Below are 27,764 nucleotides of genomic sequence, written 5' to 3' on the forward strand. Positions count from 1 at the left end.
TTGTACTTAAACATTAATCCTAAGACTAATTCCTATTTTCTCTTGGAAACTAGCATATTGATGGGATAGGAAGACAGATTTGTTCATTTATTAAATGCTTACTCCTTAAAAAAAATGTTTTTACGGCTTCGTGCAAATTCTCCTTCTAAAATGGAAATGTTCCTTGATACAACATCAAAGATTCTAACTTTCTGGTCCCCACATAACTTCTTTATCATGTTTTTAAAAAAATGAATAAAATCGACAAAACTTGGTAAGTAAGAAAGGTACAATTTTCTTGATTCTCTGTGTAGATTGTGTCTCACACATTTGAAGTCAAGATATTCCCATCCCACATCACCTCTTTATTCTTCCTTAGACTTCTTGATGGTTGTAGATTATGAAATTATTACATGCCTATTATAAATTACAGTTCCAATATGGACTTCATCATATTTAAGGCATGTTCTCTCTAAACCCATTTTCTTGAGAGTTTTTGTCATGAATACATGTATTTCATCAAATGCTTTTTCTGCATCTATTGAAATGATTATATGGTATCTAGCCTTCCTCTTGTTAATGTGATCTATCACATTCATTGGTTGATGAATTTTGAACCACTTTCATATCCCTGGAATCAACCCCACCTGATCTCGGTGATGATTTTGTAATGTACTGTTGAATTAAGTTTGCTAATACTTCATTGAGGATTTTTCCATCTAACTGGTCTGCAGTTTTCCTTTTTGTCACATTTCTGGTTTTAGTATCAGAGTAATGGTGGCCTCGTAGAATGAATTTGGAAGTTTCCCTTCCTCTTTTATTTTTTGGAATAGTTTGAGAAGAATAGGTTTTTGTTGTTGTTGTTTACGTGTTTTCTAGACTTCACCTGTGAAGCCATCTGGTCCTAAACTTTAGTTTGTTGGGGGAGTTGTTGGATTACTGATTCAATTTCATTACTAGTAATTGGTCTGTTCAGTTTTTCTATTTCTCCCTGATTCACTTTTGGGTTTTGTTTTGTTTGTAAAGATTTTGTTTGTGAGTATGAGAGAGAGCATGAACAGGGGGCAGAGGGAGAAGCAGGGGGTCCAACATGGGGCTCAATACCAGGACCCCGAAATCATGATCTGAGCTGAAGGCAGATGCTTCACCGACTGAGCCACCCAGGCGCCCTTCACCTGCTAATAATTTAAAGTGTTATCCAAATTTGAAATCTACACATAGTATTTTTTTTAAGATTTTATTTATTTATTCATGAGAGACACACAGAGAGAGAGAGAGAGAGGCAGAGACACAGGAGGAGGGAGAAGCAGGCTCCATGCAGGGAACTCCATGTGGGACTCAATTCCAGGTCTCCAGGGTCACGCCCTGGGCTGAAGGCAGGCGCTAAACCGCCGCTGAGCCACTCAGGGATTCCCCCTACACATAGTATTTTGAAGTAAAATATGTAAGATTACAATTAAAAATCCAGAAGTCATCATTTATTTTGGCAGTTTCCCTTTCACTGTACGTAATTCTGTCATTTTTTTCTGCTGGTATAAAGGCATATTTTTCTATTTTTAAATATTTTTTAAGATTTTGTTTATTCATGAGAGATACGGAGAGAGAGAGAGAGAGAGAGAGAGAGGCAGAAACACAGGCAGAGGGAGAAGCAGGCTCCATTAAGGGAGCCCAACGTGGGACTCGATCCTGGGACTCCATCCTGGGACTCCAGGATCACAACCTGAGCTGAAGGCAGGTGCTCAACCACAGAGGCACCCAGGCATCCCAAAAGCAAATTTTTCTTAAAAATGCCAAGTTATGTAGCATTATTTACAATAGCCAAAGTATGGAAGCAAATCAAGTGTCCATTGACAGATGAATGGATAAAGACATGGCGTATACATAATGGAGTATTAGACATAAAAATATGAAGTCTTGCCATTTGCACCTAATTCACTTTTGAAAGGTTGTATAATCTGGGAATTTATGCATTTCTTCTAGGTTGTCTATTTTGTTGGCACATATTTTTCATTGCATTCTCTTACAATCCTTTGTATTTCTTGATGTCCATTGTTATTTTTTTCACCTTTATTTCTTTTTCCAGGTCTCTCTCTCTCTTTTTTTTTTCTTGATGAGCCTGGCTAAAGGTTTATCAATTGTTGATCCATTCAGAGTTGCAGCTCTTGGCTTCATTGGTCTTTTCTATTGTTTTAGTCTGTGTTGCATTTACTTCCACTCAGTCATTTTTTTTTTAAATTTTTATTTATTTATGATAGTCACAGAGAGAGAGAGAGGCAGAGACACAGGCAGAGGGAGAAGCAGGCTCCATGCACCGGGAGCCTGATGTGGGATTCGATCCCGGGTCTCCAGGATCGCGCCCTGAGCCAAAGGCAGGCGCTAAGCCGCTGCGCCACCCAGGGATCCCTACTCAGTCATTTTTATTTCCTTCCTTAGAATAGTTCTGGGCTTTATAAGTTCTTTTTCTAGGTCCTTTAGGTGTAAGGTTAGGTTATTGGAGATTTTTCTTGTTACTTTAAGGTAGACCTGTATTGCTCTAAAGTTCCATCTTAGAACAGCTTTTGCTACATCCCACAGATTTTGGACAGTTGTGGGTTGTTTATTTGTTTTTAAGATTTTATTTATTCATAAGAGACACACAGAGAGAGAGAGAGAGGCAGAGACACAGGCAGAGGGAGAAGCAGGCTCCATGCAGGGAACCCGATGTGGGACTCGATCCCAGGTCTCCAGGATCACGCCCTGGGCTAAAGGCAGACACTCAACCGCTGAGCCACCCAGGAGTCTCTGGACAGTTGTGTTTTTATTATCATTTGTCTTCATGTATTTTTTAAATTTCCTTTTTGATTTACGTTTGGCCCATTTGTTGTTTAGTGCCTGTTGTTCAGCCTGCATGTATTTATGTTTTCCCCAGATTTGGTTTCTAGTTTCATGCTGTAGAAATTGATTTTTTTCCCCCCATAGTTGATTTCTAGTTTAAGACTGTTGTGGTTGCTGGGTCGCCTGGGTGGCTCAGCAGTTGAGTGTCTGCCTTGGGCTCAGGTCCTGATTCCAGGATCTGGGATCCAGTCCTGCATCTGACTCCTTGTGGGGAGCCTGCTCCTTCCTCTGCCTCTGTCTCTGGGGAGCCTACTCCTTCCTTTGCCTCTGTCTCTGCCTCTCTCTGTCTCTGTCTCTCATGAATAAATAAATAAAATCTTAAAATAAAAAAAGACTGTTGTGGTTGCAAACGATGCCTGATATAATTGCAGGCTTCTTAAATTTATTGAGCCTTGTTTTGTGTCCTAACATACGATCTGTCCTGGAGAATGTTCTTTGTGCATTTGAATGTGTTTTCTGCTGTTTTCGATGGAATATACATCTGTTAAATTCATCTGGTCTAATGTGTCATTCAATGCCACTGTTTCCTTGATGTTCTGTTGGGATGATCTACTCATTGACGTAAGTGGGGTATTAGTCTCCTGCTGTTCTTCTACTACTTTCACTCTCTCCTTTTATGTCTGTTAAAAGTTGCTTTATGTATTTAGATGCTCTTTGGGTATATGGATTAATATTTCTGTCATTACATAATGGCCGCCTTTTTCTTTTACTAGCCTTTTATTTTTTTCAAAAGATTACTTATTTGAGGGACACCTGGGGGGCTCAGTAGTTTAAGCTTCTGCCTTCAGCCCAGGGCGTGATCTTGGAATCCAGGGATCGAGTCCTGCATCAGGCTCCCTGCATGGAGTCTCCTTCTCCCTCTGCCTGTGTCTCTGCCTCTCTCTGTGTCTCTCATGAATTGATGAATAGTATCTTAAAAAAAAAAAAAGATTATTTGAGAATGTGTGAGTGGGGGGAGGGGCAGAAGGAGAGAAAGGATTCTGAAGCAGACTCCCTGCTGAGCATAGAGCCCATCGTGGGGCTCAGTATCAAGACCCTGAGATCATGACCTGAACTGAAATCAAGAGTCTGCTGCTTAACTGACTGAACCACCTTGACTTGTTTTGTTTTAAAGCCTTTTTTCCCCCCAAGTAAGCATTGTTACCCCTACTTTTTTTTTCATTTCCATTTCTGTGGTATATGTTTTTCCAACCTTGTACTACCAGTCTGTGTGTCTTTAGGTATGTAGTGAGTCTCTTGTAGCCAGCATATACATGGGTTTTGTTGTTTATTACCTATTCAGTTTTTTGATTGGAGTATTTAGTCCCTTTACATTTAAAGTAATTATTGCGGGGCTTGGGTGGTTCAGTCAAGTTAAGCCTCTGAATCTTGATTTCGACTCAGATCATGATCTCAGGGTTGTGACATTGAGCCCTGCATCAGGAGTGGAGCCTGCTTAAGAGTGTTTCTCTACAGGGCACCTGGCTGGCTCAGTGGTTGGGCATCCGCCTTCAGGTCATGTCCTGATCCTGGAGTCCTGAGATTGGTTCCTGGGATCAAGTTCCACGTCGGGCTCCCTGCATGGAACCTGCTTCTCCCTCTGCCTGTGTCTCTGCCTCTCTCTCTGTGTCTCTCATGAATAAATAAAATCTTTAAAAAACAAAACAAAAAAAGTCTGTCTCTCCCTCTGTGCCTCTCCTCCCTCTGGCTTGCTTGCTTTCTCTGTGTGTCTCAATAAATAGTAGACTTGTTAAAATATATTTTTATTTTAAAAAATATTTATTTATTCATGGGAGACACAGAGAGGCAGAGGGAGAAGCAGCCTCCATGTTGGAAGCCTGATGTGGGACTTGATCCCAGGACTCTGGGATCACGTCCTGAGCCAAAGGCAGGTGCTCAACTGCTGACCCACCCAGGTGTCCCTAAAAAGTAATCATTTTTTTAAAGATTTTATTTATTCATGAGAGACACAGAGGCAGAGACATAGGCAGAGGGAGAAACAGGCTCCCTGCAGGGAGCCCAGGGCGGGACCCCATTGCAGGTCCCTGGGATCACACCTTGAGCCAAAGGCATTACATTTTTTTTTTTAATTACCCAAAAAAGTAATTATTGATAGGTTTCATTTGCTGCTGTTTCATAAATTTTTTCTGGTGCATGTGAATGAGTTCTACACCCAGTGTGGGGCTTTGAACTCATGGCCCCCTAGATCCAGAGTCATATACTCTACAAACTGAGCCCGCCAGGTGCATCTTTCTGGTTTTGTAGTTCTTTTCTGTTTCTTTTTTCCTCTCTTGGTCTCTTCCCTTGTAGTTTGATGGCTTTTATTAGTCTTACATTTTGATTCCTTTCTCTTTTTTTGTATGTATTAAAGGTTTTTGATTGTGGTTGCCATTAGGTTCACATATAACATCTTAAATGTATAGCAACCTGTACTAAGTTGATGGTTGCTTACGTTTGAACATGTTCTAAAAACACTACTTTTTGGGAGCACCTGTCTTCTGCTCAGATCATCATCCTGGAGATGCCCTGGGGGGCTCAGAGGTTTAGCACCTCCCTTCAGCCCAGGGCCTAATCCTTGAGACCTGGGATCAAGTCCCACGTCAGGCTCCCTGCATGGAGCCTGTCTCTCTCACTCTCTCTGTGTCTCTCATAAATAAATAAATAAATAAATAAATAAATAAATAAATAAATAAAATCTTAAAAAGAGAAAAAAATCATGATCCTGGGTTTCTGGGATGGAGCCCTGCATCAGTCTCCCTGCTCAGCGGGGAGCCTGCATCTCCCTCTCCATCTCTCTCTGCCCCTGTTGGTGCTCTCTCTCTTGCTCACTCTCCAATAAATAAATCTTAACAAACAATAAATAAAAACACTACGTTTTTTACTCTCCTCTCCACATTTTATGTAGATGATGTCATATTTTATATCTTTTTCTTTTGTGTATTCCTTGACTACATTTTCTAGATACAACTGATTTTGCTACCTTTGTGTTTTATCCTCCATATTAGCTTTATACGTGATTAGCTACTACGTTTACTGTATATTTGCTTTTACCTGTGAATTTTTTTTTCCCTTTTGCTATTTTCTTTTTACAGACTTTTCACTTAAAGAATTCCTTTCCTATTTCTTGTAAGGCTGGCTTAGTGGTGATAAACTACTTCAACTTTTGTTTGGGGAAACTTTTTTTTTTTTTAAGATTTTTATTTATGTGAGAGAGAGAGAGAGAGAGAGGAGTGGGAGCAGGAGCCGGGGGGAGGGGCAGGAGAAGCAGATTCCCCCACCCCCACCCCCCAGCAGGGAGCCCAATGCAAGGCTTCATCCCAGGCCCCTGGGATTGTGATCTGAGCCACTCAGGTGCCCTTTATCTCTCCTTCAATTGGGAATGACCACCTTGCTGGGAAGAGTATTCTTGGTTATAGGGATTTTCCTTGCAGCACTCTGAATATATCCGGTGACTCCCTTCTGGCCTGCAAAGTTTGTGCTGAAAAATCAGCTTATACAGCCTTATGGGATTTCCCTTAGATGTAACTGAGTTTTCCTTTTCTCTTGCTACTTGTAAAGTTCTCTCTTTATCATTTCTTTTTGCCGGTTTAAGTATTATGTGTCTTGGCGTGAACCACCTTGGATTGATGTTGTTGAGGGCTCTCCCTGCCTCTTGGATCTGGTTGTGCTTTTTTCCTTCCTCAGTGGTTAGGAAAGTTTTCAGCTATTTTTTTTTTTTTGCCCAAATAAGTTTTCTGCCCTCTTCTCTTTTCTTTCTTTGACTTCTGTATTGCAAATGTTATATACTTGATGATGTTGCTGAGTTCATTCAGCCTGTTCCCATTTTTTAAATTTTTTTCCCATGTACTCTTTAGCTTGGTTGTTTTCCATTATGCTGTCTTCGAGATTGTTGATCTGTTTTTCTGCATCCTCTATTTTGCTATTAATTCCTTTCAGTGTATTTATTTCATTTATTGAATTCTTCATCTCTGAAGGTTTTTTTTAAAAAAGATTTTATTTATTTATTTGACAGAGCGCAAGCAGGAAGAGTAGCAGAGAAAGAGGGAGAAGCAGACTCCCCACTGAGCAGGTAGCCCGATGTGGGGTTCGATCTCAGGACCTTGATTATCTTTATGACCATTAGTCTGAATTTTTTTGAGCATATTGTTTATCTCCATTTCATATAGTTCTTCTCTGATTTTGTCTTCCACAGATAACCACCTATTTATGGTTTTCTCCTGTATGTTTCCTTAATTGTGTTTGATAGGAAAACAAGACACAGCAAATGCTTGTTCACAGGTATGACACATGTTAGACTTTGCTCCAGTGTTCCTATGACCAGGATGGGTCAGTATGCTGACTTTCTGCTCCATGTCCCTGCATGAATTTGGAGATTACCAGAAGTTGTAAATGCTAAATCACCTACATCGCATTGATAGTGTTTTTCTCCCCAGAATACTTGTGATTATGGGTGATTATGCAATTTTTTTTTAATTTTTTATTTATTTATGATAGTCACAGAGAGAGAGAGAGAGGGAGGCAGAGACACAGGCGGAGGGAGAAGCAGGCTCCATGCACCGGGAGCCTGATGTGGGATTCGATCCCGGATCTCCAGGATCGCGCCCTGGGCCAAAGGCAGGCGCCAAACCGCTGCGCCACCCAGGGATCCCTGATTATGCAATTTTGAACGAAGACTTGATCACATAATTCACTTTTGTATGGCTTCTCACCTGTATGACTCATTACATAACTTCTCAGCTGGTTACAAGGGTGAATATCTTTCCACTTATGTGGCCGCCATAGAGTCTGACAAACCTTCTCAAGCTCTTGGTTTGATAAACACTGTTCCATATATATTACACATCAGCCTGGCCTTGGAATATGGGTATCTCTGGCCTTTCTAAAGTTTGGGATAGAACACTTCATTTTTATGAAAGACCTACATTCATACGTGTTTTTGCTAACCGAAAGAAATCAGAAGAGGACTTTCACTTTTACCAAAAAGGCAGGGAGTGAAAGGTGTTGAGCAGCATGCAACCCAAGTGGGGAGAGTGGCCCCACCAAGCTCCCTCCCTGGGACCTACACTGAGCATCTCAGCATTAAGCTGCCATTGCTTTAAACTCACTTTGTGAGCATCCGTGCTTGATCCTGATTTGTGTGTGTGTGTGCATTTATTAGCAAGATGTGTCCTAAGGTAACAGGAAAACCATTAAAGAGGGTTTTTTTGCGGGGAGGGGAATCTATGAGTGTTCAAATGTTTTATATAAATTAATGGTAACTGCTTCTTTATGCCATTTCTGCTTACAGAACTTTTTATGGGAATGCTTTACTTCTGGATAGCTGGGAAACCTGTGTCTCTGGTCCAGCTTTTCCCTGGAGCTCACCATGTCATCAGGATTCTGACACTGGCCATATTCCATACAGCAGGTTCTTTCAGAGTATAGTCGAGCTGCAATTTTCCACATTTCTCTTTCATTGTTTGAGTTGGCACAAAGACATCTTGTACTAGAAATGTATTTCTTTGAGTTCTGACTTCCCATTTCTTTGTGCAACTTGTTCTTTTACAGGTGTAGACAATTTATTTGCATGTAGAGATTTTTCAACAGATGCATTCTCTAAAACACAGATACTGTACTGTTTTATTCTGCCGTTTTCTGGGAGTTGAAAGCTGCCTTTTTAGTATCAGATAACATCTTTGCTAACACCCCTTGTTAAGGATTTGCCCGAACTAAATCTGATTTTAGTCTTAATTCCAATTTTGAATCAGAGGTTATTTAGAAGGGTTTTAAGTTTCTGGGGGCTTGATTTTTTTAGATTTAATGTCCCTCAGAAAAATGTGGCCTGTATAATAATGATTTTCTTGATATATATATTTTTGTAAATGTTTGGTAAACATTTCAAAGAACATTTAGTTCACGTGAGATATCTAATGTTATTACGTGGAGACTCCGCTAAGCTGATTCTAATACTATTTATTTTGTCTGTTTTGCATTTCACAGAGTTCTGTTCAAGTTTGACAGAAATGCAGAATTCTGATGTCACTCATCTTTGTGCGTAGTATTTTTTTGAACATCTCCCCATGTCTCTCTTTGTTGCTTCTCCCCTATTTATGTTCATTCCTTCTTGTATTCCTAATTTTTGCTCCTCCTAGATCTAGATTTCACATTTGTTGTATCAGAAACTCAGGTTTCTTGAGTATCACTACTTGTATTTGTAGTTGAGGATTTTGTAAAACTTAGTTTTCATTTGAAGGAAACCATTTCTGATCTAATGCTGAGAGATACCAAGTTGCTGTAAATTTTGGGATTAAGATTAGAAATTAAAGTTTTCTGCTCTGATTCTGTAGGATGAGGTCCTTCTTTTTAGAGTGTGAAACCTTTTCATATATTTACTGATATTTAAGGACTTTTACAAAAAAGATTATGTGGGTGACAATGCTCAAATATTTTTATCCTTAAGGAAAAGGAAAGCTGAATGAAGCCTTCTACTTTTTTTCTGTGCATGTTTCTTAGTGAGAAAATGCCTGATGACAGAACATAGGAAAGTCAGGGCTGTTTCACGTTCTGCTAAGCAAGCACCAGTGGGTACTGCTTTATATATTTCCTGGGGAGTTGAAGATTGTTCCCTGGAATCTTCAGCTAGGCCAAGGAAAGTTTTTCCTCTGCTTTTTGTGGTAGCTTGAAGTTACTCGGGGCATCATGCCCCTTTATCTCAGTGGACAAACCACTCCCTACAGGGCTTTGCTTATTTAATGAAACCATAGTGCACAGTGAGACAAAGACAAAAGTCCCAGTCGCAGTGTTTCCTATCTAGCACATTTATTTACCCTTGCATTCGTCTTCTGCTCAGAGTTGGGGAGTCCCATAGGCATGCTTTGCAGGTTTTCCTTGATGGCCTTCATGGGTGACTAGAACTGTGGGCTGACTGATCCTGGTTGCTACTACCTTCAGTATGTCCCCATCTGCACCTTGTCATTTCTGACCCCCAGAACAGTTTCCCGTTCTCCAACCATTAAAGATGTTTTCGTTATTTTAGAACTTGGAAAAAGAAAGTCAAATCATAATCTTAAAATAGGAGTTCCCCTGCCACGTGTGACCATTTGATTCCTTGCTGAAGTATACAGGGAATGCAAGCAATTTCAGGATGCTTTAAAACCCAATTGTCTCTTTCCCTGGCTCCCTAACCCCAAATGCCATTCAAATAAAGATTTTTTTTTTTAATTAAACCTACCCAACCAAGGCAGACTAGTGATTTAAGAGAAATCAAAATTGGAGGATGGGATTTTATTTTTTTTATTTTTTATTTTTGGAGGATGGGATTTTAAAAAAGCTACAAATGTTAGTGCTTCCTAATACAACAGTACTCCCTGAAAAGCACCTGGGTCCCCAAGAGAGCAAATGCACAAATAAGTCAAAAACCAAGCGAAGTAACATACAATGATCACTTTGCTCCCAAATCACAACACAAAACTTGAAACCAGGCTGTGTAAAAAGCACCTGATTTTTTTTGGCACCCTGTATTTCTTAACCACCAGAAAGTCAAGAAAGGGTGGTCAGAAGCATCCCCATCACATTTCACGAGACAAGAAAAGTGAGGTGGTTAGCCTGATATGAGAATCTGGAATTCGTGAACCATAATATCACCCACATACTATATATCCCATTAAAACCTTTGAAACCGCCACCACAAAACACGGCCTGGGCAGTGTCCTAAGCAAAGGCCAGCAGACCAAAGTTAAGTAGGGAGTCTTTGAAGAACGCAGGTAGGAGACAAACACCAGATGCCCTGCACCCAGCAGTGCTCCAGACTTCTCTGTGGAAAACTGAGCTACTCAATACCTAGGGAGAAATCATGATCAAGATTGCAGGATTATAGGCAGATATGTAGTTCCCACAGATGCCTCTCTTGATTACAAAAATGAGCACCATAATCAGTATTGTGTTAACAGATTTGAAGTCATTTTTTCTTTCTTTCTTTCTTCTTTCTTTTCTTTTCTTTATGAATGAATGATAGAAGCAGAGACACAGGAGGAGGGAGAAGCAGGCTCCATGCAGGGAGCCCGATGTGGGACTCGATCCAGAGACTCCAGGATCATGCTCTGGGCCAAAGGCAGGCGATAAACCGCTGAGCCACCCAGGGATCCCTGAAGTCATTTTCTATTTAAAAATACATTAATGAAAAGGGACAACTTAGGATGTGAGAAGAAGAGAAACAGGGGAATAAGAAAAATAGTCCACCTACTGTTTTTAAAGTTGTCTTAGATTTTCTTGCAGTGCGTTACTTACTGTAAGATGTGGTGGGGAGGTAGCCAGATATTAATAAGGGAAAGGTTTATGGTTTCAGATATGGAGAGAAAGTACATGTAGATTGAAGATGTAAGAACAATTTTCAAGTATTCTACTCGGACTCGAATTGAGACATGCTTGTTAAAAAAAAAAAAAGGTTACATGGAAAATGTAACCCTGGATATTTGCTAATATTTCACAAGCTGTGATAGGAATATATGGTGCTTATGGTAAAAAGTTTATTGCTATGATGCCTAGGATCTGTCTTGTTTCAAAATAACCGGGTGGGGGGAATGAGAATGTACATGAAATACAATTGCTTCTGTAAGGATAATTTTGGAAGTTTGGTAATGAGCAAAGGATCATTCTACAATTCTTCTGTATTTAGGTAGGTTTATAAATTTTCACGTATTAAAAAAAAAGTAGAAATTCTTTTGACTTCAAATATGCTCACTTGCTGAAAAGTCAATCTGTTCTGATTGCTGTGCAAATTTGGAACACTGACTACAGACTCTAGCAAGATGAGGGTCAAGTCCTCTGATAATCTGCCTTGGAAGGATAGGTGACCCTCGAACAACATGGGGTTAGGGCACTGATGCCCTGCATAGGTGTAAATCCACGTGTAACTTTTGGGTTCCCAAAACTTAAGTCTAACGTTGACTGGAAACGCTACAGATAACATAGTCATTTATCGTGTATTTTGTATGTTCTATGTATTACATACTATATTATTACCATAAAGCAGGCTAGAGAAAAGGAAATATGAAGAAAATCCTGAGGACAAAACAGATTTGTAGTACTGTACTGTATTGCAAAAATCCACACATAAGTGGACCTATGCAGTTCAAGCCCATATTGTTCAAGCTATAAACAACAAAAAGATGAAGAAAATCACTCATTATCTAAGTTCTTAACACATTCCACCATTTTCATAAAATTTCCTTATATATACTTCTACCCAATTTGTAGAATTAATGTACCCTTAATACCCCAAATTTCATATTATGACATGTTCTACAAGGGGCACAAAAATACTATGAAAGAAAGACTAGGTTTCTGAGGCAGCGTATTTCAGTCTAGAAATCTATCTGTTGGAACTGGGACTAGTTTGATACTATAAATTATTTCTAACTACACAGAAAAGATGCAGAATGTAGTGTTTGCTTTTAGTTTATTAATTTATTTTGCAGGAATCTTTGACTTTCCGAATATGTACTGTTTGGAAGTACGATGCATGCATAGCCTTTTAAAATGCCTTTGTACAATTTCACCTCAAAATAATGATTCACAGCATACACAGAAATCTAAAAGAAACATGGTATTTACAAGATTTAATAGGTTCTTGCTGTTTTAATGAAGAAACTGATCAATTCTTTTACAGTAGGGAAACATGGACATTGGGTGTCATTATAAATAATAACTCAGAATTGTTCAGTCTCAAAGCAACTTTTCATGGCTTTAGAAACTAAGATTGAATCGTCATCCTATTAATCTCTGAATGCCCAAGCCATGCAAAATCTACTTGTATTAAATACTTGGGGATGCAAATAGTAAAGAAAAAAAATGCAGGTCTAGTGAATGTGAAAATGTGATCAGATTTAACTTTTACAATACGAAAATACTGTTAATTCTTTCAAAAAGATACAGTAGTGGTGCAACAGACAGTGCCCAATTTATTCTGATTTTTTTATAGTAACATTTCAATGGTCATTTTTCTTACTCGACCAATATACAGACACACAACTGTAACATGGATTCATTCAAAGTCTGAACAGTGGTTACAATATTAAAATAAATCAATTTTAACTATGAAGGAACATCTTCACATTCCAGGATATGTCACTGATATTTTCAAAGGACAATTTTTCTATGCCTTATACCTTTGCTTTTTGCTTATACTGTCAAAGACATTACAATTACCTTTTAAAATACTATATAAAATGGAGTTGTCACAAAGTTGGATATGAACCCTAGATAACTGGGACAAAACAATGACAAAATTTACGGAAACGATAATTTCTTTTAATAATTAAAAAGTACTAAAATTGAGACCAGCTCCTTAAAAATTAAACTGCTCATCACACTTTCCATTTCGTTCAGGGAAATAAACAAATTAGCAACACTTTCCCCACCATCCTTTCTCTAAAACTACCTTTCCTACAATGCAGTTCTTTAGTTTCTTTAAAACCCCCTGCCTCTTTGCTCTCCCATACAAGGTCATTGTCAATTCCAAACATTTTACAATGCTTAGAAAGCTGCTGGCTCTATTCCCACTTTAAACTCTTCTGACCCACTCCAAAAGTTAAGGGGTAATGTACTTTTAACAAAACGGCAAATGTGCTTTCTAAAAACCCAGTTTACAAAACCATGAAATAGTGTAACATGTATAGTCAGGCCTATGTGTTACCAGATATGTCAAACTAGTCATGTTTTAAGAAAAAAAATCTTTTTACTAAAAACACCAAGTGCACCAACTGACCCAAAGAGCATAAGTACCTCAGCAGACAGGCACCACCCGATTTCTATCCTCCCACTTCTATGCCAACTGTGCCCACACATCAATCTGACCAGGAGATCCTTTTGAAAAGGCACCTTGAAAGTTGACTGTATTCTTATTCAAAGTGGTTATGGGCAAGAAGTCTATATTGGGGACACAGTTAAACATACCAAATTTGTCAGTGTAAAACAATTTTTCTTATTTTAAAAACTGAATACAGCCTATGTTGGCATATGAAACTCGTGTACAACCAGAAATGAACACCTAGGAAACTTCTTTAAAACCCAGCTCTGATGTTTCCTACTCCACCCTCTACACCTATCAAAGAGACTGGTTTCTTCTTTTTCCTGGCAGGTGAAAATAATGATTTACTAGATAGATCACCAATGGACTGGAACCATGCATCTACTGTATGTTAACAGCTTATTAACCTGGATGTATATTCATGCAATAGTTGTAAAGTCATCTACATGGTTTTAATAAAGCATCCAACTGTTTCCATACATGCTACTTTCATTCTCAACTGACAAGTGCCAAGTTAACTGCTGCCATTTCAGCATATCTAAGAATACTGGTAAACCTTTAGCTAGAACACCAAGCAGTATATATATATTTTCCCCCTAAATTGTTATTTAATACCAAGTGGGGTTGATCATCACGAAAGAGATACGAAACCATACAAAGGCGAAGGCATTGGCGTATTACACAACAGCAGGACTGAGAGACGGCTACTGGAGAGACATACCAGTGTCACAGAAACCTTTAAAGGCGGCTGTTTTCAGGTCAATGCTTTTAAGCCCATCTGTTTTCTCACCATTATTTTCACAGTTATATGAGATGTTTTATCAGTGTCATCACATAGCCACGCATACTTTTGTGAAACAAGTGGATTGGGGGGGGGGGTGTGGCGTGGATTTTCCACATTGGAAAAAACATTTTCAAAGCTGTAGGTCGAGTGTGAAATTAGATGCTTTTGATGGAAAATGATGATGAGTTATTATGCCTTTGGTTTCATTATACTATTAAGTGCAGCTTGTTTTTCCAGGTCTGCCAGATATCACTTCTAAAGTAGAATAATACAACGACAGCTTCAAGAGTGTGTGAGTGTGTGTGTGGGCGGGGGGAGGTGGGGGGAGAACACGGCATGTGAGAATGGATATTCCTCAAATTAAAACCTCTGGTAAAATCCGTTAGGATCAGAAACCTTGATTCTACCGCTGTTTATATTCACCCAAGTAATGGGAAGATTCCAAAATCCAATTCTGAGCTAGGACGGAAATTCAACAGTGATAGAGACCTTAAATAAATGTCCTATTAATAATTTTCTAGTGGTACACCTTTAGGAGTCACAGGACTTTCTATCTCTTCATTATTTATACCCTAAAGTTGGGGTTTCATAAACAGGGAGTGCTTTAGTATCACCTGAACAAACTCAGTAATTATCTCTGAATACAGTATGTTAAATTTAAACAGTTCTTAGTTTTAAAGTCCTTTGTATTCACCTTTCTCTTAATCCTATCCCTTGACTAGCCTTCTCTTCTTCCCAAGTAACAACGCAGTGTACTATTTTATGATATTGGCCAACTGTAATTTCCCTTATACTGGTTTATTAACGTGTACAAATCGATCTGTATTGAACAGCTAATGTTTTTGTTTTGTTTTGTTTTGTTTGTTTTTTCAGCTAAGTTAGGATTCTGGCACAAAACACTGTGCTGTAAACATCGTGAACTCATCACAAAACTGGAAGGAGGTGAAAAAAGGGCCCTATGGACTGCAAACATTTCTTACAGAACCACAGCTGAGCTCAAGATTTCCGAATGGATTTTGGAATGGATTTACATTTGGCATACATTCACTGTGCTATTGGCAGAGCGCAGTTTAACGAGAAGGTCATTCATAAAATCGTACTTGGTAAGGACTTGTTATTTTTAAAGCCAATGGCCTAATAAAAGCATGCAGTAACTTAAAAATTATATCTATTAATGTGGCATAATTAGGTCTTAGTTACCAGTGTTGATTTAGCTCGATGAATTACTGTACAAGTAAAATGGTTTTATCACCTCTGATTGTACTTTTGAATGAAGGGCATGATATGCCTAATTCCTGACTGCTACAAATCACATTTTAAGCCATTGTGTGTTTGAAATTACCTCTGAAAAAAGCAGCAATTACAAAGACCCTTATTATTTTGCCCCCCCCCCCCCCCCCCAAAAAAAAATTAAGGTCCTATTCTGGGTGCTTTTTCCTGTCCTCCTTCAGTAGGAAACAACGGGAAGAAGCATGGGGAACCTTGGTTTTCCAGAGAGCTATGACCAGGTAAGTCTGCTCTAGGAATTCACAGTTTGTCTGTATAAGCTGTCACATGTCACACCACGATTTAAAGTTCTAGTTTATAAAGTAAGGGCCACTCAGCAGTAACTTTAACAACTGGGATTCCACAGAAGAGCTTTTGACTTCTATGTGTACATTCTTTCAGGAGTGAATCCTTTCCCAGTTTCAAGTATCCCTTTCTATCTCACTCTGCAATGAGTTAAGAAAGGAAAAAACAAAAACACTAAACACAGAGAACTCCCCATTTTTCTTGAATGAGCACAAGCCCTCCAGGGGCACTGCTCCTCCCCAGGTAGAATTGGAAATGAAAAGGCTGGGCAGATGCACAGACTCCCAAGGCTTCCTTTTCTTCTTGTGGGTGCTCCCAGTTTCGCTCTCAAGTCGATGCAGACTCTTCGAAGTTCAAGTGTACCGTGGCATCTCGCACTGCTCGCAACGGTTCAGTGCGGGGTGGTTCAGGAAGGTGCAGCTATCACAATTCCATGGGGCCCCCTCATAGTCTTCATCGCGGGGTTGTGTCCGGGGACTCTGTTTGGAGCCAGTTAGATGCTCTGGGGGAAGTCAGGATCAAGAGAGAAAAAAAAAGATTGAATTCTTCCAACTATAATCCAAACTGGAAAATTACATTATAAAGAAAAACAAAAAAAGCTTCCTACTTGACTTAATGTCCAATGAATGTCCATAGCTACTACAACAGGAAGTTTGATTAAAATTCTACTTTAAGATAAATAGAAGTTCAGGAAAGATTACCTTACTCATTCATTATCCATAGGTAGTGGTTATGCTATATTCTAGACAAATGAACAGGAGAAATGTCACACTGCAAGTGAAGTTCTGCCTCTTTCCTGTGTTTTCCCTGACAACTTCAGCCCCCTCCCCAACACACCCCCTTGTAGTATGAGCTGTACTGTATTCAACACCTGCTGGAATGTCTGCCTCCTTCCAGGAGCCCTGCAGCTTCACAATATGCATGTGTTATTTTAATAATAATGGTTCAAAATGACAGCGACTGTTCCTAACACAGCTGTTCCCAGAACGGTAAAAAGAGAGACATTCTATGGTTTTTCATAAAAGCTAAACTCATTCAGTATGAAAGATTTTTTATTCTCAGATTCTTTCCCACCTTTTTGGGGTTATGAGATCCTTCAGATTTTTTTTTCTTCCTTCAGATTTTTAAAATGTCTGTATCTGGCAATACAAAATGCTGGCATCCTTAGGTCAATCCTTAGGATTTTCTTTAAAAATCCTTAAAATTTAGATTCCTCCTAGATCCTCATCCCCCTCACCTTGAGCTCAAAAAGACTCTGCTTAAGGGAGTTAATTTGTAAATCCTGCTTTCTAGGAACAGTCCCTACTGAAATTGGCAGCAGTGATTTGGAGGCTCAAGATGGTTAGATGGAATTGCCCCTGGAATCCGGAGCGTGGCCAGGAGGCTGGGAAAATCTGTGTGTAAAACTGGAAATCATCACTGTGAACTGGAAATGAGATTAAGATAGAAAGTAAGCAGCCTACCTCAGCGGGTAACGACAAAAACTAAGATGAAAGGCTTTAAGCAGTTATCATTTGGGGTTAAGTCTATCTTCCATTGGAAATTAATGAGCTGACTTGGGGTTAGCAATTCATCTTTCATGACAGATGGCTGATGTGAACATTCCCCAAAAAGCAGAGAGAGCGGAGTTTGAGACCTTGAAACTTAGGACAGCATATAGACAGTAAGGCTCAGGCTGAAACAGGAAGGAGATGTAAAGCTAACAACACAACAGAAAACCACTGTGTTCGCCAACCTGTTCCTCCAACTATAAAAAGGGGGGAATGGGCTTGTTTCTCTGGCCTTCAATGGTGATCTGAGTGACCATTATCACCTACCCTGTATCTTTTAGCTCATGACTCCAAAACACAGAGACTTGATAGTTTTTTGTAAGGTATGGAATAATAAAAAGCATAGTTAACTGATACAGCCTTCTCTTAGAGGAAAAACATTCTGCATGCCATTTCTGGAAAAGGTGGAAAAGGTTCTCTCTCATACAATACTCTTTAGGTTCTCCTAAATAGGTGCTAAAAACTCATTTTTATACTTTCCTAGAGCAGGTGAGTTTTTACTTTATTTCTTAAACTCTGTTAGTAACTGCACAACCTCTTAAAACCTAATACAGAAAACTTGGGGCTCCTCTTCATTGTCTAATACTGTAGGCAAAGTTAAAATTTTCCTTCTATCCTTCATAGTTCTTACCTGAGACCCCCCTGTAATAAAAGTATAAACAAGAGAAGAAACAAAGTTCACTAACATATGTATCTCACATAGGGCAGAGGCCTAGGAAAATTAACTCCCCAAAGGGGGCCAAACCGCAACCTAAAATACCCTCTACAGCTACAGACAAAAGAAGGATGTTGGCTGGGGGGCAGGGGAAACAACTTAGGGGAGGTTACCTGACAGCACAGTAAAATATGAGTAAGGTTTGATACTTAGATTTGAGTCCCTTCCCTTATCCATTTTAGTCACAAGGCTCTCAGCTAGGTGGAGATTGCCTTTTATAATTGTAGATGTTCCTTTCAAAGGGTAATTTCTGCTCTGTTATCAGAGCTTCTCCTGCCTCTGCAGTTTCTCAGAATATTCCTTATGCCAAAGAGGCATATTTATTTGCTCCTTCAGCACCGTAATGATTTCATCTGGAATAAAATCACTGAAGTAACTTATCAAAAAAATTTTGAAGGCACCTAATAGAATTATTGCTTAAGACCCTGCTCATTTCATCACAGAGAAGTACTGTTTAAATAGAAGCATCTAAAACTCGAAAGACATTTTAGATGTCCATTTTCATTTGATTTACAGTTGTAAAATCTTGCCTTTTTATGGACTGATTTAAAAGCAGTATTTCAGGCCTCACAGAAAAAAAGAACCTTAAAATATGCATATTCATACACAAATGAAAATTGGAGTCAGTATGTTTTTCCTTTAAGACTATTTTTGGGGGCAGCCTGGGTGGCTCAGCGGTTTAGTGCCACCTTCCACCCAGGGTGTGATACTGGAGACCTGGCATTGGCATCAAGTCCCATGTCAGGCTCCCTGCGCGGAACTGGCTTCTCCCTCTGCCTGTGTCTCTGCCTCTCTCTTTCTCACTCTGTCTCTCTCATGAATGGATAAATAAAATCTTTTTTAGAAAAAATGGACTATTTTTGGGACACTTGGGTGGCTCAGTTAAGGTCATGATCCCAGAGTCCTGCGTTATCAGGCTCCTCACATGTAGTCTGCTTCTCCCTCTGCCTATGTCTCTGCCTCTCTCTGATGAATAAAACCTATTTTTAAGGAGCCTGGGTGGTTCGGTCAGAAGAACATGCGACTTTTGATCTTGGGGTCATGAGTTTGAGCCCCACCTTGGGTGTAGAGATTCCTTAAAAACAAAAGAAAACCTTAAAAAAGGGCTACTTTTAAATGGGTTAGTAGGCCAGATTTCCCTAAAACTAACCATCCTCATACATATCAGACATCAATAATTTCACCAATATTGTTTATATTACATAAACTCAAACATACACGGTATCTTTAGAACCTCTACTTCAACTGAATCCCAAGGTAAAATTCAAGAAAACTGCAGTGAAAAGTTATAAAGTCCAGAACTTTCAAGTTATTTAATCACTTAGCCTTACTTTCTAGATGCTATTATTAGAGCCATCTGCCCAATATGGTGACTACTGCCACTTGAAATGGAACTAGTATGAACTGAAATGTGCTCTTAAGTGTAAAATGTACACCAGATTTCAAAGATGTAGTATGAACTAATGTAAAATATCTCACTAGTTTATAATGACTTCATATCGAAATAATACTTTGCATATATACTAGATTAAATATTTTATGTATCTGGCTTGTATTATATTTCTATTGGTTATTTTTATAGAGGTCACGTTAAAAATAACCAATAGAAAAGTAATCTCTACCTCCCACGTGGGGCTCAAACTCAGAGTCACATGTTCCACTGACTGAGCCAGCCAGGCACTTGGAGAAAGTAATCTTTTAAGGGGGGGTGGCGGGGGAAGGAGTCGGCCTTTACTTGTGGTAACGCCACATGGGCAAACACGTGTCTTTGGACTTTGTGCACAAAATCCGGACACACAAGTACAAACCCTCAGCAGCTGCTGCCTGGGTGTCATGGACGTCTGCCTGTACTTTGGAGGTCACGCTAATTCTTCGGGCTTTCCTCTCAATTGTGCAAGGGTCTGACGAATCTGCATGAAAAGAAGCAAAGCCAGGAGAAAAGGGATTAAAGCCATCCATGAGAAGAGTGGACAGGCTCCCAAGGATCTCTCATGGGACATGCATGGTTGCGTGTTTACCCTTTCTATTACTTCATGTTACCTTTAGTTCTCCTGTGAGGGTAAGTGCCATATTTAATATTGCTTTTACAACCTATATAGAACATTGCTCTTATGACTTTTTCCATCCTCTACAATTACTTGGAATCAATGCCTAATTTCACCAGCCCACCTTCCTAGTGCAAACTCACAGTAATTAAATATCAATGTAAAGGCAAAATTGGAAGATTATACTTGAGCAATTGCCTTAAGCAACAGTTATTAGAAAATCATGGGTTGAAAATATGTGATCCGTAAGGCTAGCCAAAGAATGCATTACAATAATAACATTAAACTGTAGTACTGGGACACCTGGGTGGCTCAGCAGTTGAGCATCTGCCTTCGGCTTAGGGCGTGATCCCACGGTCCTGGGATCGAGTCCCACATCGGGCTCCCTGCATGGAGCCTGCTTCTCCCTCTGCCTATGTCTCTGCCTGCCTCTCTGTGTCTCATGAATGAATAAACAAAGTCTTTAAAAAAAATAAAATAAAATGTAGTACCTAAAGAGTAAGAGTAGCAGTAATTGAAAAATCAGAACTAAAAAATAGTAGGGACCCAATTTCTTGCTAGAATTTTATTTCTATTCATTTATGTTATTAGGTAGTTCTTTCTTTGCATTAAGATTTGGTACATCTGCTGTTAAGAACCCTTCCCATGGGATCCCTGGGTGGCGCAGCGGTTTAGCGCCTGCCTTTGGCCCAGGGCACGATCCTGGAGACCCGGGATTGAATCCCACATCGGGCTCCCAGTGCATGGAGCCTGCTTCTCCCTCTGCCTGTGTCTCTGCCTCTCTCTCTCTCTGTGTGACTATCATACATAAATAAATAAAAAATTAAAAAAAAGAACCCTTCCCCCCACCCCAAAAGAAATCTTGTATTTTCTGATTAGTTCTGAGCCCATATATGCAACCCCCTAGTACAATCCACCTTTGGAAATCACTGCTCCAGAATTCTAAGTGTGGTGCCTAGGTACTTAAACACTCCAGTGTCAGAGTAAACAAAAGCAGAGTAAATGGTCTCCTTAGGCTCCAAAGAACAGTGTAAAAGTTCTATTTCTTAAATTTGTAAAGCACTTTTATAGTGTCACATACTTACTCTCACAGATCCTTACAACAGCCCTGTTGAACAGAAACAATCAAGTATTTGGACTTATCACCTTCCTGGTACACAGACTAGATGTGCTGAACAAGGTCAGGTGGCCAAAACAACCAAAACCCACACTCCAGTAGTGGGATACCAAGGTCGATGCTCTCCCTGCTTTGTTACCAATGACAGCTGGGGGAGGACTTGCCAACTCAGCTGAAGCACTTACATGCACATGGCATGCAGAGTTTAGTCCAAGAAAGTTTCTTGGGTCTCCCTCTTTTTCCTTTTTCTTATATGTCTGTAATAACTCTAATGTAGATTTTCTTGCAGTATCAGTTAAACTACATAAACTTTTTTAGAAGAGGCCAATTTAGTTAAAAACTCTGTAAATTCTTAGAACAAATTTGACTTCATAGAGAAAATCAAATAGCTTTTAGAAATGTAATGAAAGGGCTTCCCAAGGAATTACAGGATTAAGTTCTATTCACAAATTTTAAGAGGTGAAAGGTTTAAAAATTCTAAAGGAGTACATAATTTATACTCTTCACCAACAAGATATGTAATGAAAGCTCAATTGGATTTGTATAGTAGAAATTCATTTACAGTGAAGATGTTAGTTCTCTAGTCTCTGTATTAAAACTGTATAGGTAGAATGAGCTGCTTGGGGTAGGAGTCCTGTCTTACCTTTGTAGCATCAAGCATCTACATACTGAGCAATTGATACATAATTTAGAAGTCGATTGCAACTGGAATTTAATTATAGCTAACTCTGAGGGACTATCCAATTATCAGCTTTAGCAAAATTTGTTTAAATTCAAAGTCCCACAGAATAGAGCTTTTTTAGTATAAAGGTACTTGTAGAGAGCCCGATGAAGCTTTAACAGCATCCTAATAACACACCATTCCTAGCTGAGCCAAATACACATAGGTATTGGTCTCAAAGACAGCAGGCAGAATGACCTGTCAATCATGCCAATATCACCACTGCTAAAACACTTTGTCTACGGGCTCCTGGCTTTTATTTGTGAGTTTTCAAGGTAAAACTTATACAATGAAATACACAAACCATATGTGTGCCATTTGAGGAGTTATACACCTGAATAATCCAAATCCCTATCCAGACATTATCATTAGCTCATAAAATCCTCCCATGCCCTTTCCCAAGTTAATCTTAATCCCCAACCTCTACTCCAAGACATAAAAACTGTTCTGTTTTTTAAGAAATTTAGTTTTGAAATGCATATAAACATACAGTATGCATTCTTTTGTATTTTATTTCTTTTAGCATTGAGGTTCATCCATATTGTGTTTAATAGTTGATTTGTGTTGCGGAGTAACATTCCATGATTTGAAAATATTGGTTCATCTGTTGATGGCTTCTTGGTGTGTTCCAATACAAACCATTTTGTGGACATAGGCTTTAAATTCTGTTGGCTAAATCTTAAGATTTGATGGGCTACAGGGCAGGTGAATGAATGTTTGGTTATATAAGAAATGGTCACACCATCTTAAACTTTTAAGAATCTGAGTGCTCTACATCCTCATTAATGTTTCGTTATCATTGCTCCTCAGGAATCTCAGGATTTTAATTTGCATTTTCTTAATGTCTACTCAAGTTGAACACACTTCCATGTGTGCTTATTGGCCATTTATATGTATTTCTTTGTGAAGTGTCAACTCAAATGTTTTGAACTTTTTTAAATTGGATTGTCATTTTATCACTGTGTTATAGAAGGTCCTTTTATATTTTAGATAGCAGAATTTTTTTTAACCAGATATGTTTTTTTTTAAATTTTTTAAATGACTTTATTGCACTGGATTTCCATGAACCAGATATGTTTTTAAATATTTTCTCCCAGCCCCTGGCTTGCCTTTTCACTTTCTTAAAGTGTTGAATTTTAATGAAGGCTAATGTACCAAGTGTTCTGTGTCCTAAAAATTCTAAGCTAAACCCAAGTTGCAAGGATATTTAAATGCGTATGACCTAGCTCAGATTTTGTGTACAGTAAGAGGTAAGGATCAAAACTGGTTTTTTATAAAAATATGGTTCTTATATACTGACCTTCCATCCCAAGATCTTGTTAAATTCACTTATTAGTACTAATAGTTGTTTTTTAGTATCACTAAGGGTTTCTTTGCAAATAATGTTGGAATGTTTCCTTACATCCAGTAAAATGATCATGAGCTTTTTCTCCTTTTCCTAAGCTAAAATAAACCTAGTCATGATAATATTCACATATTAAGGATTTTTTTGCTTTAAGTGCAGGAGTTGTATTGATCTGCTCTGTAATTTTCTTTTGGGGGTTCTGCTGACTCCATAAGACAAAAAAAACGGGAGTTTGCTTTGTGGGGAAAAATGTTAATATAATGGATTCAATGTTTTTAAAAGATACATAGCTATTATTAGGTCCTATATCCTGTCGTTTTCAGTTTGAGTAGATGTGTCCATTTCAAATACAGTGCTGAGTTCATAATGTTCATCACATTCTCTTATTATTTTAATGGATAACCCATCTTTCATTTCTGATTTTGATAATCTGTGTTCCTTCTAGATAAAATCAAACTCTTAAGCTTTACTTATCTTTTAATCTCCTTGACTTTGTTCTTTCCTAGCTTAAGGTAGAATTTTAGGTCACTGATTATTAATCTTTAGGTCTTGTGTTTTGCAAGTTTCTTCATAACCACTGCTATGTGTAAACTATGTGTAAGTAAATAATTTAACCTTGCCTAAAAGACAGGTCTAGCTTTAATCCCTAGTTCCTGGGAGATAACCACTAAAATCTTGAAATTTCCCAAGTGATAGGAATGTCTTTGTTATTTCCGGTGAGTCCTCGTGACCATACCTCAGAGTTTTATGCTAATAAGATGGCTCAGCTCATCAACTTTATCCTCTATTTCCAGGTTAACAACTCTTCAACATATGGTCTTAAATAGAGTTGATTCTTTTATAACAGCCCTTGAATCAATTATCTGTTGGATTATTAATAGATAATGTTTCTTTGGAAGACACTCAGGCAACATCAAGTTCAAAGACTCATGTGTTGCGGCAGCCTGGGTGGCTCAGCGGTTTAGCGCCACCTTTGGCCCAGGGCATGATCCTGGGGACCCAGGATCGAGTCTCACATTGGGCTCCCTTGCATGGAGCCTGTCTCTGCCTCTCTCATGAATGAATAAATAAAATCTTTAAAAAAAAAAAAAGATTTGTGTTGTTGTTAACCCAAATGGTTAAAGTGATCAGTAATATATGTAATTCAGTGATTTTCAGCTTGAAACTGCATATAATGTTGCCATAGTGCCAAATCAGATGAAACATCTATGGTAGTAGTAATACTGCACTGCAACCTGTCACTCAAATACTTTAAAACACTAGTAGAGGGCAGCCGGGGTGGCTCAGCAGTTCAGCACCTGCCTTAGGCCCAGGGTGTGATCCTAGAGACCCCGGATCGAGTCCCATGTCGGGCTCCCTGCATGGAGCCTGCCTCTCCCTCTGCCCGTGTCTCTGCCTCTCTCTCTCTGTCTCTCATGAATAAATAAAATCTTTAAAAAATAAAATAAAATACTGTACTGACCTCAACTAAAATTCAGGTGCTAAAATTTACACATTACCTGATGAACAGTAACTCTGACAAGATTTTAGTATGTTTCACCCTTAAGCTGCTTTCAGCTCAGTCCTGAAAAGAACAAGAGTCTTCAATAATTCAAATTAATTTTTTAAGACACTGAAATGCCAATTAAACACTAGTACATAAAACAAAGAGAAGAGATACAAAAATGATTCCTCCAAATCTTGGTTACAAAGGATTTATTTTGACTTTCATGGAAAAATAAAAAAAACACGTAGTCCCTATCTAATTATGATGTTCACCTGTTGGGCACACAAGGATTCTTCCATGACGTAATTTAACAGTCTCAGATCTACTGCAGATCAAACATTTTAAAGACCTTAAAGAATATGTTGCATAGCCAACATTATAAATTTAAGTTCTTATTCAAAAAATTAAATTGTGGGCAGCCCAGGTGGCTCAGTAGTTTAGGGCCGCCTCCGGCCCAGGGTCTGATCCTGGAGACCCTGGATCGAGTCCCATGTCGGGCTCCCTGCGTGGAGCCTGCTTCTCCCTTTACCTGTGTCTCTCATGAATAAATAAATTAAAAATTAAATTGTATCTCTCATTTAATTGACTTTGATAATTCCAGAAGTTACTAATTTTAGTGCTTTTTAAAGTATGGGGACATGTGGCACAGTAATGTCAATATGGTTAAATGTTTTTATGCTGAACAAGTTAATCTCATGGAAATTTATCCAGCTAAAGAGGTGACCTCTCCAAGAATTCTCGCTTATTTCTATGATGTTTATGTCATTTCCCTACTCACCTTTTTTAGATGGCTTGGGTGGTACAACTGGGCCAGGTTCTATGTTGTCATAAAAATTATTCATGGCTTTTGGATCAAAGTTTCCTATAAAGAAAAAATCACCATGCATTTAAGACTCTTTCTCCTATTTGACTTTTTTTGTTAAAGAATATATAGAAATAAAATATGTAAGAAAGGAAACTGTCTGCAGGGTTTCAAAACTCCTATTCTACCACCTTCCCACTGAAAATGTTTTATCACCATGAGAAAAGACGCAAGCAAACTACCACATTAGTGTTAGTTTATATCACTTGAAGGAATAGTTTTCCAACTGCAAAGCTAGTCTCCTTCAGCAGGATTACGTACGTGGTACACTTAGGGAGATAAATGAAGAAGAGAAATTAAAGGATGGCTTGACCATTTGCTAAGATTTCTTTCATGTCCTGCATAATTGACCTTAAAAAGTTAGCCACTATAAATCCAACGGTGGAAGAAGTAAAACGTATAAATTTACAAGGATGAATCAGGTTATAATAGCAGCAACTCAGATTCCTATCTTCACGAAAAGGAGAATATGGAATGTTGCCTACAGATTTAACAAAGATAAGGTGCCAATTTCAGAATAATAAATAAAATTATCTCTGAGAATTTTGTCTTGCCACAAAATTTTCATCTCTTAAAAAGTTCACCTCCTGGCTTAGTGTCAATTTCAGTCCCAACTGCTGCCATGACTCCTACAAGGTGGGTTCTGATACAGTGTCAGCCTCACTATCTACCTCAACTTCTGTGACCCTATCACTGTAAGCTGCTTGTTCTGCATTAATTCCAATTAAACATTGGGACTACTCATGCTTACAGAGAATGCTATCTCGGGTACTAATAGTTCAAAAATACTGGATGTCTTGATTTCTACATGTTATTCCCCCATGCCCACCCCCCGCCCAGTTTTCCTCTTCAAAACCAACAATACAGCTGTGCTTTTCAACAAATCAAATGATGATCTGCAGCTAGATCCGAGTTTACATTGGATTTCAGTATAAAACTGTTTGAGTGTGGAAGAGTAGAATTCAGTATAAAATTGATATATCTGGACCCCTTATGAAAGATTTAGAAATCCTTAAGCACCAAAAAGAGCTCTTTGTTGCCCAATGGAGACCAAAAAACACAGCTCTTTTCTTATAGAACCTTAATAGTGGTTTCCCTTGCAGGTCCTATTACAAATGCTTTTATCCATTTGGAAGATAAGATAAAGCCACAATGCTATAAGATGCTGCATATGTATTTCTTCAATTACTGAAGTTACGGCTGATGTTTTAATTTCTAGATCTCTGAAGGATTACTATAAATACCGTAACCAAATGTTTTAAGTGTCTTTTGCTTTAAAGAACACCCTGGCAAAACCTGATGCAGTCTTCTAATATATGAACAATAATTTGTTATGACCTCCATACTATGTAGAGCAGGTGTTCCATGGCTTAAATCTAGCAGACTCTAGAGGGACTCCATTCTGAAAAAGTGAAGGGTACGTGACCAGACTGCTCAACTTTCACATTCAAATTTGCTTCTATTCAGATTGTTGCATATCTTTTAGGTTCCCCCGCTTCTACTGTTAAAGTTACCCCATTGCCATTTTTAGTCAAGATTTATTATATACTCTGAAAATAGAGGAGAAGCTCTCTTAGCTGCCATCATCAAGAACAGTGTTAAGTAATGGGAGAGGCTGACTGAAAGACCTTTGGGAAAAATTACTTGTCAACTTCAATGTTGGACCAAGACTTTTTTTTTTTTTTTTTAATGTGTGTTCACTGAAGTTTTATACTGTCTTTCTTACATAAACTACACCTGTGATGACCTACAGGGGGAGAGGGCAAACTCCCCTCCACCCAAACTTTTTCTTATGTAAAGGTCCAGAAAATAAACAGTTTACACTTTGTGGGCCTGGAATAGTCTGTTGCAAGCCCTCAATTGTGCCAGTGAAGCATAAAAGTGGCCCCAGACAATATGTAAACAAATGGACGGGACTATTTGAAAAAAAACTAGGTGGACAGAATCCT

At 38.7% G+C, this 27,764-nt stretch overlaps 1 protein-coding gene and 1 long non-coding RNA gene across 15 annotated transcripts in view; one reads left to right on the forward strand and one right to left on the reverse strand.

Annotated features, from left to right (window-relative positions):
- Positions 1-12,251: 12,251 nt before the first annotated feature.
- Positions 12,252-27,764, reverse strand: part of TAB3 (TGF-beta activated kinase 1 (MAP3K7) binding protein 3) — a 91,394-nt gene continuing 75,881 nt past the window's right edge. For 5 of the 10 annotated variants that reach the window (XM_072743149.1, XM_072743148.1, XM_072743147.1 and 2 more), the window contains 3 exons: positions 25,732-25,815; positions 20,048-20,149; positions 12,252-16,476 (listed from right to left, as the gene is read on the reverse strand). In XM_072743149.1, the coding sequence (XP_072599250.1) occupies positions 16,328-16,476; positions 20,048-20,149; positions 25,732-25,815 (335 nt within the window). In that variant the 3' untranslated portion in view covers positions 12,252-16,327. The remainder of the gene's footprint in view (positions 16,477-20,047; positions 20,150-25,731; positions 25,816-27,764) is intronic. The other 5 variants (XM_072743151.1, XM_072743150.1, XM_072743152.1 and 2 more) reach the window with 3 other exon arrangements.
- LOC140596039 (uncharacterized) lies at positions 15,382-24,874 on the forward strand. Of its 5 annotated transcripts, none has more exons than XR_011998077.1 (4): positions 15,418-15,505; positions 15,818-15,910; positions 17,268-20,298; positions 24,262-24,874. It is a non-coding gene; the product is annotated as an uncharacterized lncRNA (long non-coding RNA). The 5 variants fall into 5 exon arrangements; XR_011998076.1 differs by having other exon boundaries at positions 17,268-17,424; positions 20,138-24,874; XR_011998078.1 differs by having other exon boundaries at positions 15,382-15,505; positions 15,854-15,910; positions 17,268-24,874.

Source organism: Vulpes vulpes, chromosome X (assembly GCF_048418805.1).
Source record: "Vulpes vulpes isolate BD-2025 chromosome X, VulVul3, whole genome shotgun sequence".
Taxonomy (NCBI): domain Eukaryota; kingdom Metazoa; phylum Chordata; class Mammalia; order Carnivora; family Canidae; genus Vulpes; species Vulpes vulpes.